A 15,542-nucleotide genomic window follows, 5' to 3' on the forward strand; every position below is an offset into this window, starting at 1 on the left:
TTACAATGTTGTGTTAGTTTCTACTGTACAGTAAAGTGAATCAACTATACATATACATACATCCCCTCTTTTTTGGATTTCCTTCCCATTTAGGTCACCGCAGAGCACTGAGTAGAGTTCCCTGTGCTATACAGTAGGTTCTTATTTGTTATCTACGTTATACATAGTATCAATAGTGTATATACGTCAATTCTCATCTTCCAATTCATCATACCCTCCTCCTTCTCCCTTGGTATCTATATGTTTGTTCTCTACGTCTGTGTATCCTTTTCTGCTTTGCAAATAAGATCATCTACACCATTTTTTAAGATTCCATGTATATGTGTTAATATACAATATTTGTTTTTCTCTTTCTGACTTACCTCACTCTGTATGACAGTCTCTCAGTCCATCAACATCTCTACATATGACCCAATTTCTTTCCTCTTTATGGTTGAGTAATATTCCATTGTATATATGTATCACATCTTCTTTATCCATTCCTCTGTTGATGGACATTTAGGTTACTTCCATGTCCTGTCTACTGTAAATAGTGTTGCAATGAACACTGGGGTGCATGTGCCTTTTTGAATTATGATTTTCTCTGAGTATATACCCAGTAGTGGGATTGCTGGGTCATATGGTAGTTCTACTTTTAGTTTTTTAAGGAACCTCATACTGTTCTCCATAGTGGTTGTATCAATTTTCATTCCCAGCAACAGTGCAAGAGGGTTCCCATTTCTCCACACCCTCTCCAGCATTTATTGTTTGTAGATTAAAAAAATAATAAATTTATTTGTTTTATTTTATTTATTTTATGTTTGGCTGCATTGGGTCTTCGTTGCTGCATGTGGGCTTTTCTCTGGTTGCTGTGAGTGGGGGCTACTCTTCATTGTGGTGCACAGGCTTCTCATTGTGGTGGCTTCTCTTGTTGGGAGCATGGGCTCTAGGTGTGTGGGCTTCAGTAATTGTGGCACACGGGCTCAGTAGTTGTGGCTCATGGGCTCTAGAGTGCAGCCTCAGTAGTTGTGGTGCACGGGCTTAGCTGCTCTGTGGCATGTGGGATCTTCCCGGACCAGGGCTCGAACTCATGTCTCCTGCATTGGCAGGCGGATCCTTAACTACTGAGCCACCAGGGAAGCCCTGTTTGTAGATTTTTTGATGATGGGCATTCTGACCGGTGTGAGGTGATACCTCATTGTAGTTTTGAATTGCATTTCTCTAGTAATTGGTGACATTGATGGCCAAGCATATAAAAATATGCTCAACATCACTAATTATCAGAGAAATGCAAATCAAAACCATAAAGAGACATCACATCATACCCATTAGGATGGCTACTATCAAAAAATTAAAAAACAAAACAGAAAAGAACACATGTTGGTGAGGATATGGAGAAATTGGAACACTTATGCACTGTTGATGGGATTGTGAAATAGTGCAGCATCTAAGAAAAAAATTATGGAGGTTCTTCAAAAAATTAAACATATAGTTCAGCAATCCCACTTACTTCTGTGTATATATCCAAAAGAATGGAAAACAGGATCTGGAAGAGATATTTGCATACCCATGTTCATGGCAGCACTATTCACAGTAGCCAAGAGGTGAAAGCAACTCAGATGTCCATCAACAAATGAATGAACAAAATGTGGTATATGCATCCAATGGACTATTATTCAGCCTTAAAAAGGAAGGAAATTCTGTTACATGCTACAACATAGATGAACCTAAAGAATTTTATGCTAGGTGAAATAAACCAGTCACAAAAAGACAAATACTGTGTGATTCTATTTGATATCTAAAGTAGCCAAATTCATAGACACAGAAAGTGGAAAGGTGGTCCAGAGGCTGGCAGTGGGGCGGGGGGAGAGAGGAGAGTTGTTGTTTAATGGGTATAGGGTTTCAGTTTTTCAAGATGAAAAGTTTCTGGACATCTGTTTCACAACAATGTGAATGTACTTAATACTAATAAATTGTACACTTAAAATTAGATAATATAGTAAATTTGATATTGAGGTTTCTTTACCACAATAATAAAAAAATCAAATACTTTGGAGGTGGTGGCTGAGAGCTGTGTGAAATGTTTCCTCTCATGAAATTCAGAAAAAAAAAATAATGTGAATTGGATCAATTCTTCTAACAGGTAGATACAGTTACTTTCAATATAGGAATATAAGTTTATTTGGGAAAAGTGAATAGGTAAATTTTGAAACAGTAAGAGAAAATAATATTTCAAGGCTAGTTGTCATGCAACTCCAAAGTTAGGTGTAGGGGGTGATAAATTGCAAGAACCTCGTGGTTTATGGAAAAGCAACAATTTAAAGACATGAAAGGAATACAGAATAAGGGAAAATGTATGTTTCAAACTTTGGTATAGGTTCATTGTCTACCAAGGACAGAAATAATAAATTACCTTTTCCATTCTCCAGTACCTGCTCTATTCCAAAGAATCTAAACTCAGTTCATTTCTAACTAATATAACTCAACAGTATAAGAGAAGCACTTTGGCTAAACTGGTACCCCAATCCTCATTTTTCACATGTTTCTAAATAAAACTCAATTCCAAGCATGAAAACAAAGCTTTACAATTCTTTAAGATTATTTTCAGGCCAAGTTTATGGATGTATTTCTGCTAAAACTTCAATTCAATTCAAAAAACAATAAGTATTTGGGTAGTTATTATATTTGAACGATTATATACTTCAGAATAAAATGATTTTTAAAATACAGTTAACACTCAATTATGTTAATAATAAAGTTTGGTTGTAAAGAAGCATAATTTAAATATTTACCCAAGTGTTAAGAATTTGTTTACACCCTTCTCTACTTATTACCACACATATTTTTTAAAAACAGGGAATTAACTTGAATTTACTGTCTTCTTCCTGACCCTTCCTTTAAACATAGACATTAATGAATTGTGAAATGGGCATGGTAATCAGAAAAGAATGAGTGGAATGGACATGACTGTAAAATGGGAAAAAGATATGACTTCAGCGGTTTTAACAGTTTCAGATTCCTTACCTGGAAACCATTGCCTTGATGACATCTTGTTTAGAGTGAAATAGATCAAAACCCAAATTTATTACACTCTTAAAAATTAGCATTCAGTCACTAATGAAATAATTTTAAGGTTAATAACTGGAAAGAATATGAAGTAAAATATCTTCCTAAAATGTTCTCTGAGAATTATTTTACTATAGCATATTTCAAGTGAAATTAGTACTTGAGCAACAGAAAATACACAATAAAAACACAAGTCACATGAGTATAACATTCCAACTCAGCAACTGAGCTTGCTATTTGACTTGGAATGCCTAATTTTCATTAATAGTGCTTTGCCAATTTAACACACAGATTGGTTTGGTAATCATTTTAATTGAACTTTTTTAAGATTTAAGAATATTAAATAATTCAAAAAATTTTAATTTTTACTTAGAATCTATTTATTTGATAGGAAATGTGAAAATGTGTTTTTAAAATCTCAAATGCCTGTTGTTGGCTATAAACACCAATCAAGTACATTTTGTACTTTATGACAGCGATATCTGAAAGTGGTTCTAGTTCTAATGTTAAGCCTAGTTTTGTGAGGAGCCACACAGAGGAAAGGAATTAAAAGTCAAAAGGTATAACCTGAGACTCCAACCTTGAGAAGGTGTTCCTGGCATAGTGCATGATACTGTCAAAATCATATCTTTCTCCAAGCGAGTTCACTTCTCCAGGCTCCATCTTCAGAAAATTGTACTCTTGACCTAAGAATTAGGCACAGAAAGCATTTCAGAAGCCTCTTAACAGACAGAAAAGAGAACAGAAGAGCCCTTCCTGCCTCTATCTGCTCTCTACCAAATGCTGATCGCTGATCTTCACGACGTTGTATTTACACACTAACACTCAGGTACTCGCAAAAGGGTACATCCAGTGCCAATGCTTGCACTTGAATATCATCCTGAAGGAGTAATATTGAATTTAATTAATAAGTTAATTTTGGCAAAAAGGCAGATTACCAAAATCATGCTTTGGATTTGTTTTCTTTGTATACTCTTTTACCGTATCTAAATATTTGTTTCTTTAAAACTACTGTTTTTTTTTTTTTAACAATATTGTGATTATAAAAAGTTACATTTTTACTTAATAAGTCTCCCACCTCTCTCTTATGACTATATTTGCCAAGACCAAAAAAAAACCAACTTCCTATTTGTGTTAGATTCTATGAAACACTGGAAAAAATATAAAAACTATATTTGTATGTACACAGAACATTGCAGGTGTTTGCTATGTGACTTTGTCACTAAAGATAAAACCACAGCAACTGAAACAAGATTCTCTTTGATGAAAATGAGGCTCTACTTGGAGGGCTTTTTTGGTCAAGAGAATATGTTTCAGAACTTACTTTTTCATTTTTTACTTTTCACGACTGCTATTTTAACTTCTGGACATCTTCATGTTAATAGATTTCTCAACTGCCTGTTTGTATCTGTATTATAATATTATTTCTTGAAATTTGAAAATAACATAGTGTTAAATGTGTAGATCTACATCAATGGTTCCAGAGGCAGAGTATTTCCTCAGAGGTTAGGTTTCAGTGATTCATTTTTCACAATTTCAGCAGCCAAAGATGGCTGCTTTTATAGCTCATTTTGAAACATCAAAGTGTAAAGTTGAGTTATTAGGCTTCCAAATTCAAGGCTGGAGTTTAAAAAAGAACTATTATTGTACAACACTTATGTAACTATTTTAATTTTATTCCAACTGCCGTATTACTACTGAATATAAAAATATTACATTAAAAATTTTCCAAAAAGCAATAAAAAAACTGAGTGATGCCACAGAGTATAATATCTTTCCTACATGTGATAAAGAAGTCTGATATACTCACTTGAGCATTAAAGATAAAACAATCAGCGTGAAGTTACAGAACCCAAGTCCCAGAGTAAAGTGTTTCAATCCACCTTACAATGAATTCACACAATAAATAGTTTTCAATGAACTAAGCACACCATATAGTAAAATACACGTTCCACAAATCTCTGGTTTATCTGTCTGTATTATAACTATTCTCGGGAAATATATCTTCAACCTTTGATAGAAGTAACTGCTAAAAACTCTCTTCTTCATTAAGCATGGTAAGTATATTTTAGTACAACCAATTCTAAGGTGAGATTTTTATAAAGTTGTGGGGCTGATTTTTTAATATTAATCTATAATCCACTGGGGATTTCAAATTTCAAGCACAATATGTGAGTATACTCTCTAATTAAAGCAAAATGTTTCATAAAAATTTCTGAAAGTGGAACATGAAGCAACTTCAGTAATACATTCTGATGTATATAACTGAGCAGTTACCATGTATGTGACATAGTGTTTTGTGCTAGTTAAGAAGAACACAGCCATACTTGGTCCAAATAAAGAAAAGCAGACATTTCATAACAGAAGAGAAGAGGATCAGAGATACAGAGCACAAGTGGAACTCACCCTAAACAATTTTTTTAAAAATGACAACCTCCTTCTTGAAGGCATGTTCTAAAGTGGATTAAAGTAATCCAATCTTTGTACCAAATTGGCTCCTATCATAGTCACTAATTTTGCATATAAATGCAGCTAAAGTCCACACTTATTAGACGTTGCCTTAGAATAACACTTGATCTAAAATTTCTGAGCCAAAGTAAGTCACAAATTTGCTGAAGATTATTCTCCAATATGAATTTTTCATATTAGAATTACCTTTCTATAGTATGGTCAGCCTTCAGTATCTGCAGGGGACTGGTTCCAGCAAGCCCTTGGATACCAAAATCTGTGGATGTTTAAGTCCCTTATACAAAATGGTTTAGTACAATGAATAAGAAATTTCGATTCAGAGGTTGGTTGAATCCACGGATGCAAAACCCTATGAATATGGAGGGCCAACTGTCCATACATACAAATGATTGCAAGTGAGTGAGAAAAGTGAGAATAATCATATGTTGAGAATATTGTTGAATTCAAACAAGGTATGACAAAATGTGCATGGAGTTCCAAATACTCAGGACATCTCATGCAACAAACTGTTGTTTTCTATTAGATTGAATGTTGACTCAAAATATGAGTCAACCTTATGAGTCATATTGACTCAAAAATATGAAAAGCCATAAATTGTTTAGCACTGTGTTAAGTATTATACATTTACATACTATTTATACATTTCTGCTTGTTTTAGCTACATAAATTTATGTTGAACCAGAGTCCTATTTTTAAGAGCAAGAATCATTCTTGGAAGTTACTTCCTTTATAAGTTATTTTGTCCACATAATAGAGGAAACTTAGTAACTGTGGTTGATAGAAAACTTTTCATTTAGTTGGTAGTTGGAGTAATTTTCAGAAATATTTTCTCTTTGTCTCCCAATGACATAAAGTATAAGATGAACCTTGATAGCTGGTCAGGCAGTAGAGTCTTCTATATTGGGAGTATAGATGTTATTTACTTCTCTTTCAACACTACAGATTACTTATTTATTCTTGAAGTGATCTCTTCCCTGTAACATCACATTCATTGATTTTTCTCCTACTTCTTAGACCAAACTTTCTTAATCTTTTGAGAGATATTCTACAAAATGTTGTTTAAATATTGGTGTTCCCCATATTCTACCCACAATCTTATTTTCTTCTTCCTCCAATATTTTCCTAGACAGTGAAATCCACTAACAAATTTCTATCTCTAGATATCTTAAAGTCTAGACTCACCTTTCCCTTGTCTACTAAATATCTCCACTTGGACCATCTAAAGGCTACTCAAACTCAAGGATATGCTAAGTGAAATTATTTGTCTTTCTTCCTCTTAAAAATATGTTGCTTTATCCATATTTCTTAGTTCATTTGATGGTGCCACCATTCACCCTGTTGCCTAAAAATAAAATCTTGAAGATTTGCTTTCACATGATGTCTCTCTTAAAATATTTTTGAAAGATTATTCCTCTCCTTCTTCTTGGCCTACACCACCCTAACTGAGGATGTAGTCATCTCTTATAAACGATTTATTTAAGTTTCTAATAGGTTTCCCTGATGTCACATTCATCCTCCCCACCCCCATATCCCCATTCTCAGTTAATAATCCTTACAGCTGAAATAATTCTTTTTTTAAATCTGAACTTGCTCTGCTTTCAATCCTTTGATTATTCTCCAGTAGCTAGAGGATAAAATCTAAATTTCTTAGCTTCAGATAGAAAATCCCTATGATCTAATCTCCCTTGGTAATTACCAACTAGTCTCTCATTTGTAACTTACCATGCAGCCATTTGGGCAAATAAAAATGATTCAATTATCTGTAATTGTAGCTTTGATCATGATGCTTTTATTTTTTTCCAGTTAGAAATTCCATCACCCTTCTGGGCACTTAGAACCCCTTTACTTCTAAATTTCAGTTCCTTTGTGACGTCTCCCTTAACTCGCAAGGCACATTTTGTCACACCTTGCTTGAACTGGATTGTGTTCTCAATATAGCACTATTCTCACTCGCTTGCAATCATTTGTATACATGGATATACATACACTAAGCTCTGTAATTTTCATGAAGTATCTCCAACATCTAATAGTGCCTCGATAAATAACTGGCAGCAAATATGCTATGAACAAATAAATAGAGCAATGCTGTAAATCACAGGAAATTCTAAGGAATTAAATGTTTGTAACTTAAAGCTGGCCATGAATAAGGAAATAAGGACACATTTCTGCTTTGCTTCTGCTTGAAATACACACAACTTTCTAAGACAATTCTAAACAACAGGATTTTTCTTCTGGCAATTGAAATGTACTTATCTTTATGAATTATGAAAGGTAAAACAAATGAAAAACTAAATGAGGTGATTATCACACATCAACTGTTGGAGAAAATTAAATTTTAATTATATATTAACTATTGAACTACTGAAACTATTGAAAACATTCTTAAGAATTTGTCTTTAGTGTAGTTCAGGGGAAATCTCAAGAAAATATTTGGACTGTCCTGGAAATGACTCACTTCCCTGGAATTTTCTCCAGAAATTGTCCCTGATATAATATAGATTTGTATGGTAGCAGCACATTTTGTGGCAAACCTTGGATCCTTTTAAAAAGCCAACAACATAAATTATAGAATTAAGTATAGAAAATACTTTTTAAAATTTTATTAATATTAATTTATGTTTTAATAGCCTACACCCATTCTTGGAAAGCACCAAAGTTTGGATATAAAATAGCTAAATCTTAAGAAAAAAAGCAAGCCTAAAAAATGCATAAGATCATTTGGTCTGCAGGAAAAAAATAACAACATAGCAGCTATTTTTAAATCAAGCAAAATGTTGATCTACAATATCAACAAAATCAGTTCACATTTTTTAAGAAGTTAAATAGTACAATACATTTAAAAGATATTTAGTCAACCTTAAACCCAACACATTCTGAAGCCTCTCACCTGGCTGGATGTTTTCTCTTATGATAGTTACATGATTATCTCGATCTGGTCGTGTGTGTTCATGCCAAAAGCCTATCACATGGCCCAATTCATGAACAACAATTCCAAATTTATCACAGTTCTTGCCAATAGAGATAGCCTGAGGTCCATTTCCACGCCGACCTACATAGGAGCAGCATCTGGAATAAAGTAGAAAGTGCAGATGGTGGTGGACAGGGAGATGCTGAGCGAATTACAGTAGGGTGAAACTTTTGTAATGAACTGTAAAGTTCAACACATTCAGAGGCAGGACAGTTTTTCATTAATAAATATTTCATTAATAAAAATTTCTAGTAATCCTGGTAGATTTATGCACAAGTCCCCAAATAATCTATTGAAGTGCCTTTGTACTAATTCATATATTAGAAAATGTGCCTTAAATAATTTTTAGGAGTATTCAGAAGATAAATCAGAAAATAAAATACTTATGATGACGATTAATGGCTATTATACATATAGTTAAACTCAAGACATCAACGCACATGTATTTCTAATACAATTTTTTATCCTCAAAACCCATTTAGGTAACCACTTTGTCAATATCGTTATCTAACAACAATCCATTAATTCAGTATTAAAAATAAAAACAAAGTTTATTTTTCCTCTTTGAGAAAAACAATTAAGTTTGTGAAAAATGTTGGTTAATTAAGAAAGGAATTACTTTTCCTCTTCATGGGAGAATTTTTTTAAAGAAGAGAACTTTTAAGAGAAGTCAATCAAGGAAAATTAGTTTCAAAAGGTGAATTATCTAGGGTTAATGGTTGACTGGTGAAGGAAAATCAACAACTGGTAGAATTATGAGACTGTGTCATATGGTCAGGCAAATGTTTAGTGTGACAGTCCATTTCACCTTCTGAAAGAATCTCTTGGACTTTCAGAATGTGAAGCATGCAGAGCATCTTCCTGCAAATTTTCTTCAATTTATTGATATTTATACATATTCAGTGATGCTTTTCTACCCAAAATATAGATATTCCATTTATTCATTTTGTGTGTGTGGGCATACATGCATGTGTGTCACTGTGCATGAGAGAGTGTGCACAAGCATGCAAGGGTTGACACATACGGACACACTTTAAAATAAGCTTTAAATGGTATAATAATATGGTAACTACAATCATAGTTATAAATAAAATTACACTTAAAACTTCAAAATTTAGGGTTTACATTAAAATAGCTTATCTAAGGGCCACTCCTCTAGACAGCAATAGAGGGCAGTAAATAACTGGTCTTGAATAGATGGGAATCATAATGTGCCGGACACTGAACATCTTTTCTAATTTATTAAGTTAAAAGAGGAAATTGCCCAAAATTAATTGCCCAAATTTTTAAAATGCATTTCACTAATTTCACTTTTCAGAGTAAGCACATTTGTCATTCCAATTATTTCTGTAGGCTTTAAATGCCAGTTAGAAAAAGTAATTCAGCTTATTATGTATGAATCTATTATAAGAAGAGTTAATTAAGTTTAATAAATCAGTAAAAGAAAGAAAAGTGAGGTAACTGGTAGGGAAAAAAATCAGGGAATTGTATTTTTGCTCTCAGGTAGATTTTTTTTTACCATGACTTTTAAATTTATACATACATAGTTATTTATTACATACTGAAATAGTAAAGTATTAGGTGTAGCAAAACTCAAAATTTGCAAATTTTGCAGAGATTTAAACTGAAATATTTGCTACCATAAAGCAATAGTGATGAAAGTGAAATATCTGAGGATTATACAGCAACTAAATTACCCACACTGAATCATTTTTGCTGGTTATATTCAGAGAAAAAAGTACTTTGCAAATCAAAATCCAGGAGATAGTCAAGCAATGTGGTTGATTCTTTTAATCTAAAACACCTTTTATTAGCATAATTTTACCTATAACAATTTCCAATAAATAAGATGGGGTTTCATAATGGAAAGCAAAGATACATTTCACACTGGCTTTTACAATGGTCCTGTGAAGAAAAATGTAGTGGTTTGATTTCTGAAATACTACAGGTCCAGGAATGGAAGAATTCTAGATGCTCAAATGACTAAATATATGCACATACAATTATGTATGGAATGACAGGTTAATATGCACAGTTTATTTTTAATATGCACAGTTTATAAAAACATGGTTTTAACATGTCTGAGTTTCTTTCTAATTCCATCCAGGTTTGAGGCCGTTTTCTTGTACGTGGCTTTTGATTTTCTGTTTCAAATTTGAGTGCTGCTTTTAAAGCTTGGCCATTATAAGCCCTACCTGTCCGCTCAAGAAAATATTTTACCAATTTTAGAGAAGCCTCACTAAGCCATAGAGAGTAAGAAGGTAATTCAAAACCCGCTATTCCCTACTTTGGCCTTGGATTGGTGGAGCAAAACCTATACGCACAAAGAAAGTTGCCTGTAAGCTTTATGCCCTCCCCACAGCAGTCTTTTCTCAGCATAAAGATATGTTTTAAATGTAAACTCAGATTACTCCACTTCTTTACTCAATATTCTCCAATGACTATGTCGTAAATTGTGTCAATATTCAAAAGCATTCATTACCCCTCTCTAGGAGGTAATTATACATCCCTACCCTACTGTTGCTGGGTTTAGTCGTGTGACTTGCTCTGGACAATGTCATGTGAGCAAAAACTGTGTCATTTCTGGAGAGAATCTTTAAGAGCAAATATGGTTGACCATATTGTTTCTATTCTTTCTGCTACAACTGCAAGGTTCCAAAAAGAGCCTTCTCCATCAGACTGGATACCATAGTGACGACTCTGGAGTGAGCTACAGCTGATCAGTGGCGGATATATAGTAAGAGTAAGGAGTAAGTGTTTGTTGCTCTAGCTCCTGAGATTTGGGAGTTGTTTGTTACCACATCATAAATTGCCTAAGCTGACTGATACAGGTTCGCTATTTTGCTCAGAGGAAAATCAAATCACTTATTAAAAAAAACTATAAGATCTTACACAATCTTCACACACAAATATCTTATCATATAGATATTGTCTCTTATTATCATCCCTGTCACTCCACTTGAGCCATGAAGTTTCCTTGTTGTGCCCTGAGCATGCAGAAATACTCTTGCCTCAGAGCCTTTTTACTGTCTATTTTCTCTGTCAGAAACTCTGTTTCCCAGATATACATATGGCTTGTTTCCTCCTCTTTCAAGTTCTGTGCAAATGTCCTTCCATCCCACTTACACTACTTTCCTTTTTGTCCTAGAATTTATTGTCTATTAAAACATTTTATATTTCATTTATCTTTCCAGGGTTTTTGCCTCCCCACCTAGAATGTAACCTTTGGTGGGCAGAAAGTGTACCTGTTTTGCTCATGCTATAATGCTAGCTCCTAGAATACAGCCTGGCACATAACAGAACTCAATAGTTACAGAGAACATATTGGTGGTTGCCAGAGGTGGGGGCTAAGGGTGGGTGAAATGGATGAAAGGGGGTCAAAATGTACAGACTTCCAGTTACACATAAGTAATTTCTGAGGCTGTAATGTGCAGCATGGTGACTAAAGTTAACAATACCATATCATATATTTTAAAGTTGCTGAGAGTAGATCTCAAAAGTTCTCATCACAAGAAAAAAAAAAAGTGTAACTAAGTATGATGATGGATGTTAACTAAACTTATTGTGGTGATCACTTCACAATATATACAAGTCTAAAATCATCATGTTATACACCTAAAACACTATGTTGTATGTCAATTATATCTCAATAAAACTGGAAAAATTTTGAAAAATAAAAAGTCAAAAATTTTAATAAATAAATACTTATTGAAAGAACATATCTCCTAAGTGCAGGACACAGCTGACTCTAGTAATTAGCAGCAAGCACCCAAAGAAGTGGTGGAAATGCTGAAGGTGAGGGGTTCAACATGCTCTTGCTTCAGCAAGAAGGAGACTCCTCCTTCAGCCTGGCTCTCCACTTTTTCTATTAGTATAATTTTATAAATTCCTTTAAAAAACTATTTTTTTCTGCTTAAGTTAGCCAGTCTCTGTTGCTTGAGAACAAGAATCCTGGCTAGCACACCTCCTCTGCCTAACTATAACATCCTTGCAGAGAGAAAACCACTTACATTCAATTTTATAGTCCCCAAAGTTAGTATAGTAAGTGGCACAAAATGAGAATTCAATAGGAAAGGATGAATAAGTGACTACTGTTACAGTCTGAATAATTAAACTGACCAAAGTTAAATACAATTAAAGCATATGAAACCTAGAAAATAAGTTAACTCTACATTTGTTTGTTTGATTGTTTTTTAGTAATCATTAAAAATCAGCATATAATAGATGAAGGTAATAAATTCAGTTACATAAATCTCTGACTTACAAAGAATAAAATCAAACAACTTCTATTATTAAATGGTCTCACATTTTGCTGTTTATAATTAATAATCTTGTAAAATAAATAAATGCCACTGAAGCTAATAGACATTCATTGAAAATTATGTATAGCTCAGTTCAAACCTTTTGTCAATAATGAGGGTTAAAGCTTATGTCCACAGCAGATGAAGCAAAGATATCATATACTTAAAAACATGCATACAGATATATATAAACATAATGTACGATTATACTACAACTTAAAAATAAGAATACACTAGAGCTAAATGGCAAAAAGGTCTGATTTCTACTTTTTGCGTTTTAAAATTTTATTATTTTCCCACCTATCAAAGGCCTGATATGGAACTAGACACCCAATAAATATTTATTGAATAAAAATTGACTGTAGCAGAATAAGATGGGAAATATAATGCTCTAAATGATATAGGTGATTCCATATTTAATAATTCCTCCCATAAATATGGAGATTATTTTAGTTTTTATTTTTAAAAATTGCAAGAACTACAAGTTGTCTGACTTAGTGGGTAAACTCAATGAAAGTGATAATGATAAGGAGTAATAAGACACATTTGACTTCTAGATTAAAGCTAGAAACAGAACTGATAAATGTTGTCGTCCATATCAATGGCACCACCTTAAATGTTCTCCATATTCTATGGATATTTATACTAGGTATTGCTAAATGTGATACATTATATGCCACAGCTCTTATAGGAGAAAAGACTCAATACTAAATCCAATAGAGTGTTAAATGTTTGACTCAAAATGTATCTTATTCCAGATGGCTTTCACTATTTTGTGTAATACCAACTGTCAAACTCTTTAATAATTTAAATTGATTTTTATGAGATATAAATGCAGCATTATCATAGCAAGAATGATGAAATAACCATAATTTCATGAAATTGTGGCCAATAATGGTAATTTCAAATGAAATTTAGAAGTCACAAAATGATTAGAATGATTAGCAGGCCAATGATCAAGTTTCATAAAAAGTATCATCCTTCCTATCACTGAAAAAATAATACAGGGCAAACTTTGAACTGGAAAATGAGCACCAAAACAAATCACCAAAATGCGACATTACTACTATTAACAGTCACAAATAAACTCGAGTCTAATTTCAGGAATGTAACTACAGATTTAAGTACCTTGGGGAAAGTCATAACTTCAGTTTTCACATCTCTAAATTGATGAAGTACATGTTCTTCAAACCACCTTCGAATTCTTACATTTTTTAATCTCAGGATTACACACAATGTACTTTAGCTGACATGTAAATTGTTGGTACTTTCCTGATCACCTACCTATAATGCCATGTGCTGTGTGTCATGAGGGGCACAGAGGTAAGCTCCCTGCTCTCATCATTGATGAAGGTAGACATTTGAACCAACAGTGGAAATGGAGCTATTATAGCTGTTGTAGGGCAAAGTCCCACTGCAGGCAGCTCAAAAATGGGTGAGCATGAAATATGTGAAAGATTTTAACTGATGAAAAAGGAAAGTAAAGGCATTCAAGCAACTAAAACATCACAAAAACAAACATGAAGGAATGATAGTGAATGGGGGAAAATAGTTTAGCAGGATAAAACAAGTGAAATGGAAAACTTTGAAAAGAGCCAAATTAATAAAAGAAAATGAGTATAAATATGAATTTGTTACAAACAGAATTTGAGCAATAAAATAATAAGTGATTGGTGCTTTGCATGTATTTACAGAATTGAAGTGTGGGTAAAGAAAAGATGTATTGATTTGAATACATTATATATTTAGAAATATGTAATCTGAGCTATATCCACTCCTATTAGATAATCAGAAGGAAGGAAGGACAGTCTAGATTTGGACCTTAAAAGGTCCTTAATATTTAAAAATATTAAATACGTATAAAGAATTAGTTGGGACTTCAAATGTAACCAAAACTTATCAAGAGTAAGTAATTAGAGTAATTTAGAAGAAAACATTGCTTAAATAAGTCAGCTAAAAAAATTATGGTACTATCAAAATATATAGAAAAATAATAATGTATAATTTTTCCTAATGTCACTTAAGTAGGGCCAAAATTAAAACTCATTACTTTTTAAGTTAAGTTAAATGTTCTAGGAAAATATGGTATAACAAAGCCAGATGATGTAATGCCCCCAATACCTAGTGAAATATATACTTCCTCCCCCCTGAAAATATGTGTCATTAGGGCATGAACTATTTCCTCCAAAGGAATTATGCATTTATTTTTACTTCTCTATGTGAACTATAATAGAGGGTATTCAAATACTTATAGTTGATTAGAGATAATTCCTCTTTATAGAAGAATTTCAGCTAATAAATGTAGAAGGAATAAAAGAAAAGAACAACATGAGAAAATGACTATTTTGCAATGATGGGAACTTACAATTGAGGGACCTGGCTGTCACCATTTGAATCCACTGATCAATCACAGTATCACTAAAGTGGTAGGTCCAGGCATATGTGCCTCTTGATGTGGTGCAGTGTAAAGTAGACAGCACACCCTATCAAGTATTCTTAGCAAACAAACAAACAAAAATGGAAACAATTTAAATACTCAAATATTTAAATATAAGTTCCAACTAACTGGAAATATAGGGAGAAAAAATTTGAAAGTTTTCACAATGAAAAGTCTTTTAAAGTACACAGCATTGCTTGGAGAACTGCTGTTACTGTAACTTGGCTAGATTATGGGATTTGTGGAGAGAAGTGGTGGCAGCAGAAGCAGCAGATGGAAGCTGTGGTAAGTTCATGGCATTCCTTAAATGTTACATCCAAGC

At 33.2% G+C, this 15,542-nt stretch overlaps 1 protein-coding gene across 1 annotated transcript in view; it reads right to left on the bottom strand.

Moving 5' to 3' along the window:
• TLL1 (tolloid like 1) overlaps positions 1-15,542 on the bottom strand; it is a 268,602-nt gene that overhangs the window by 136,056 nt on the left and 117,004 nt on the right. The window contains exons 6-7 of the mRNA XM_065877313.1: positions 8,402-8,580; positions 3,626-3,731 (exon numbers count right to left, since the gene is read on the bottom strand). Coding sequence (XP_065733385.1) covers positions 3,626-3,731; positions 8,402-8,580 — 285 coding nt within the window. The remainder of the gene's footprint in view (positions 1-3,625; positions 3,732-8,401; positions 8,581-15,542) is intronic.

Source organism: Phocoena phocoena, chromosome 5 (genome assembly GCF_963924675.1).
Source record: "Phocoena phocoena chromosome 5, mPhoPho1.1, whole genome shotgun sequence".
In the NCBI taxonomy this organism is placed as follows: Eukaryota; Metazoa; Chordata; class Mammalia; order Artiodactyla; family Phocoenidae; genus Phocoena; species Phocoena phocoena.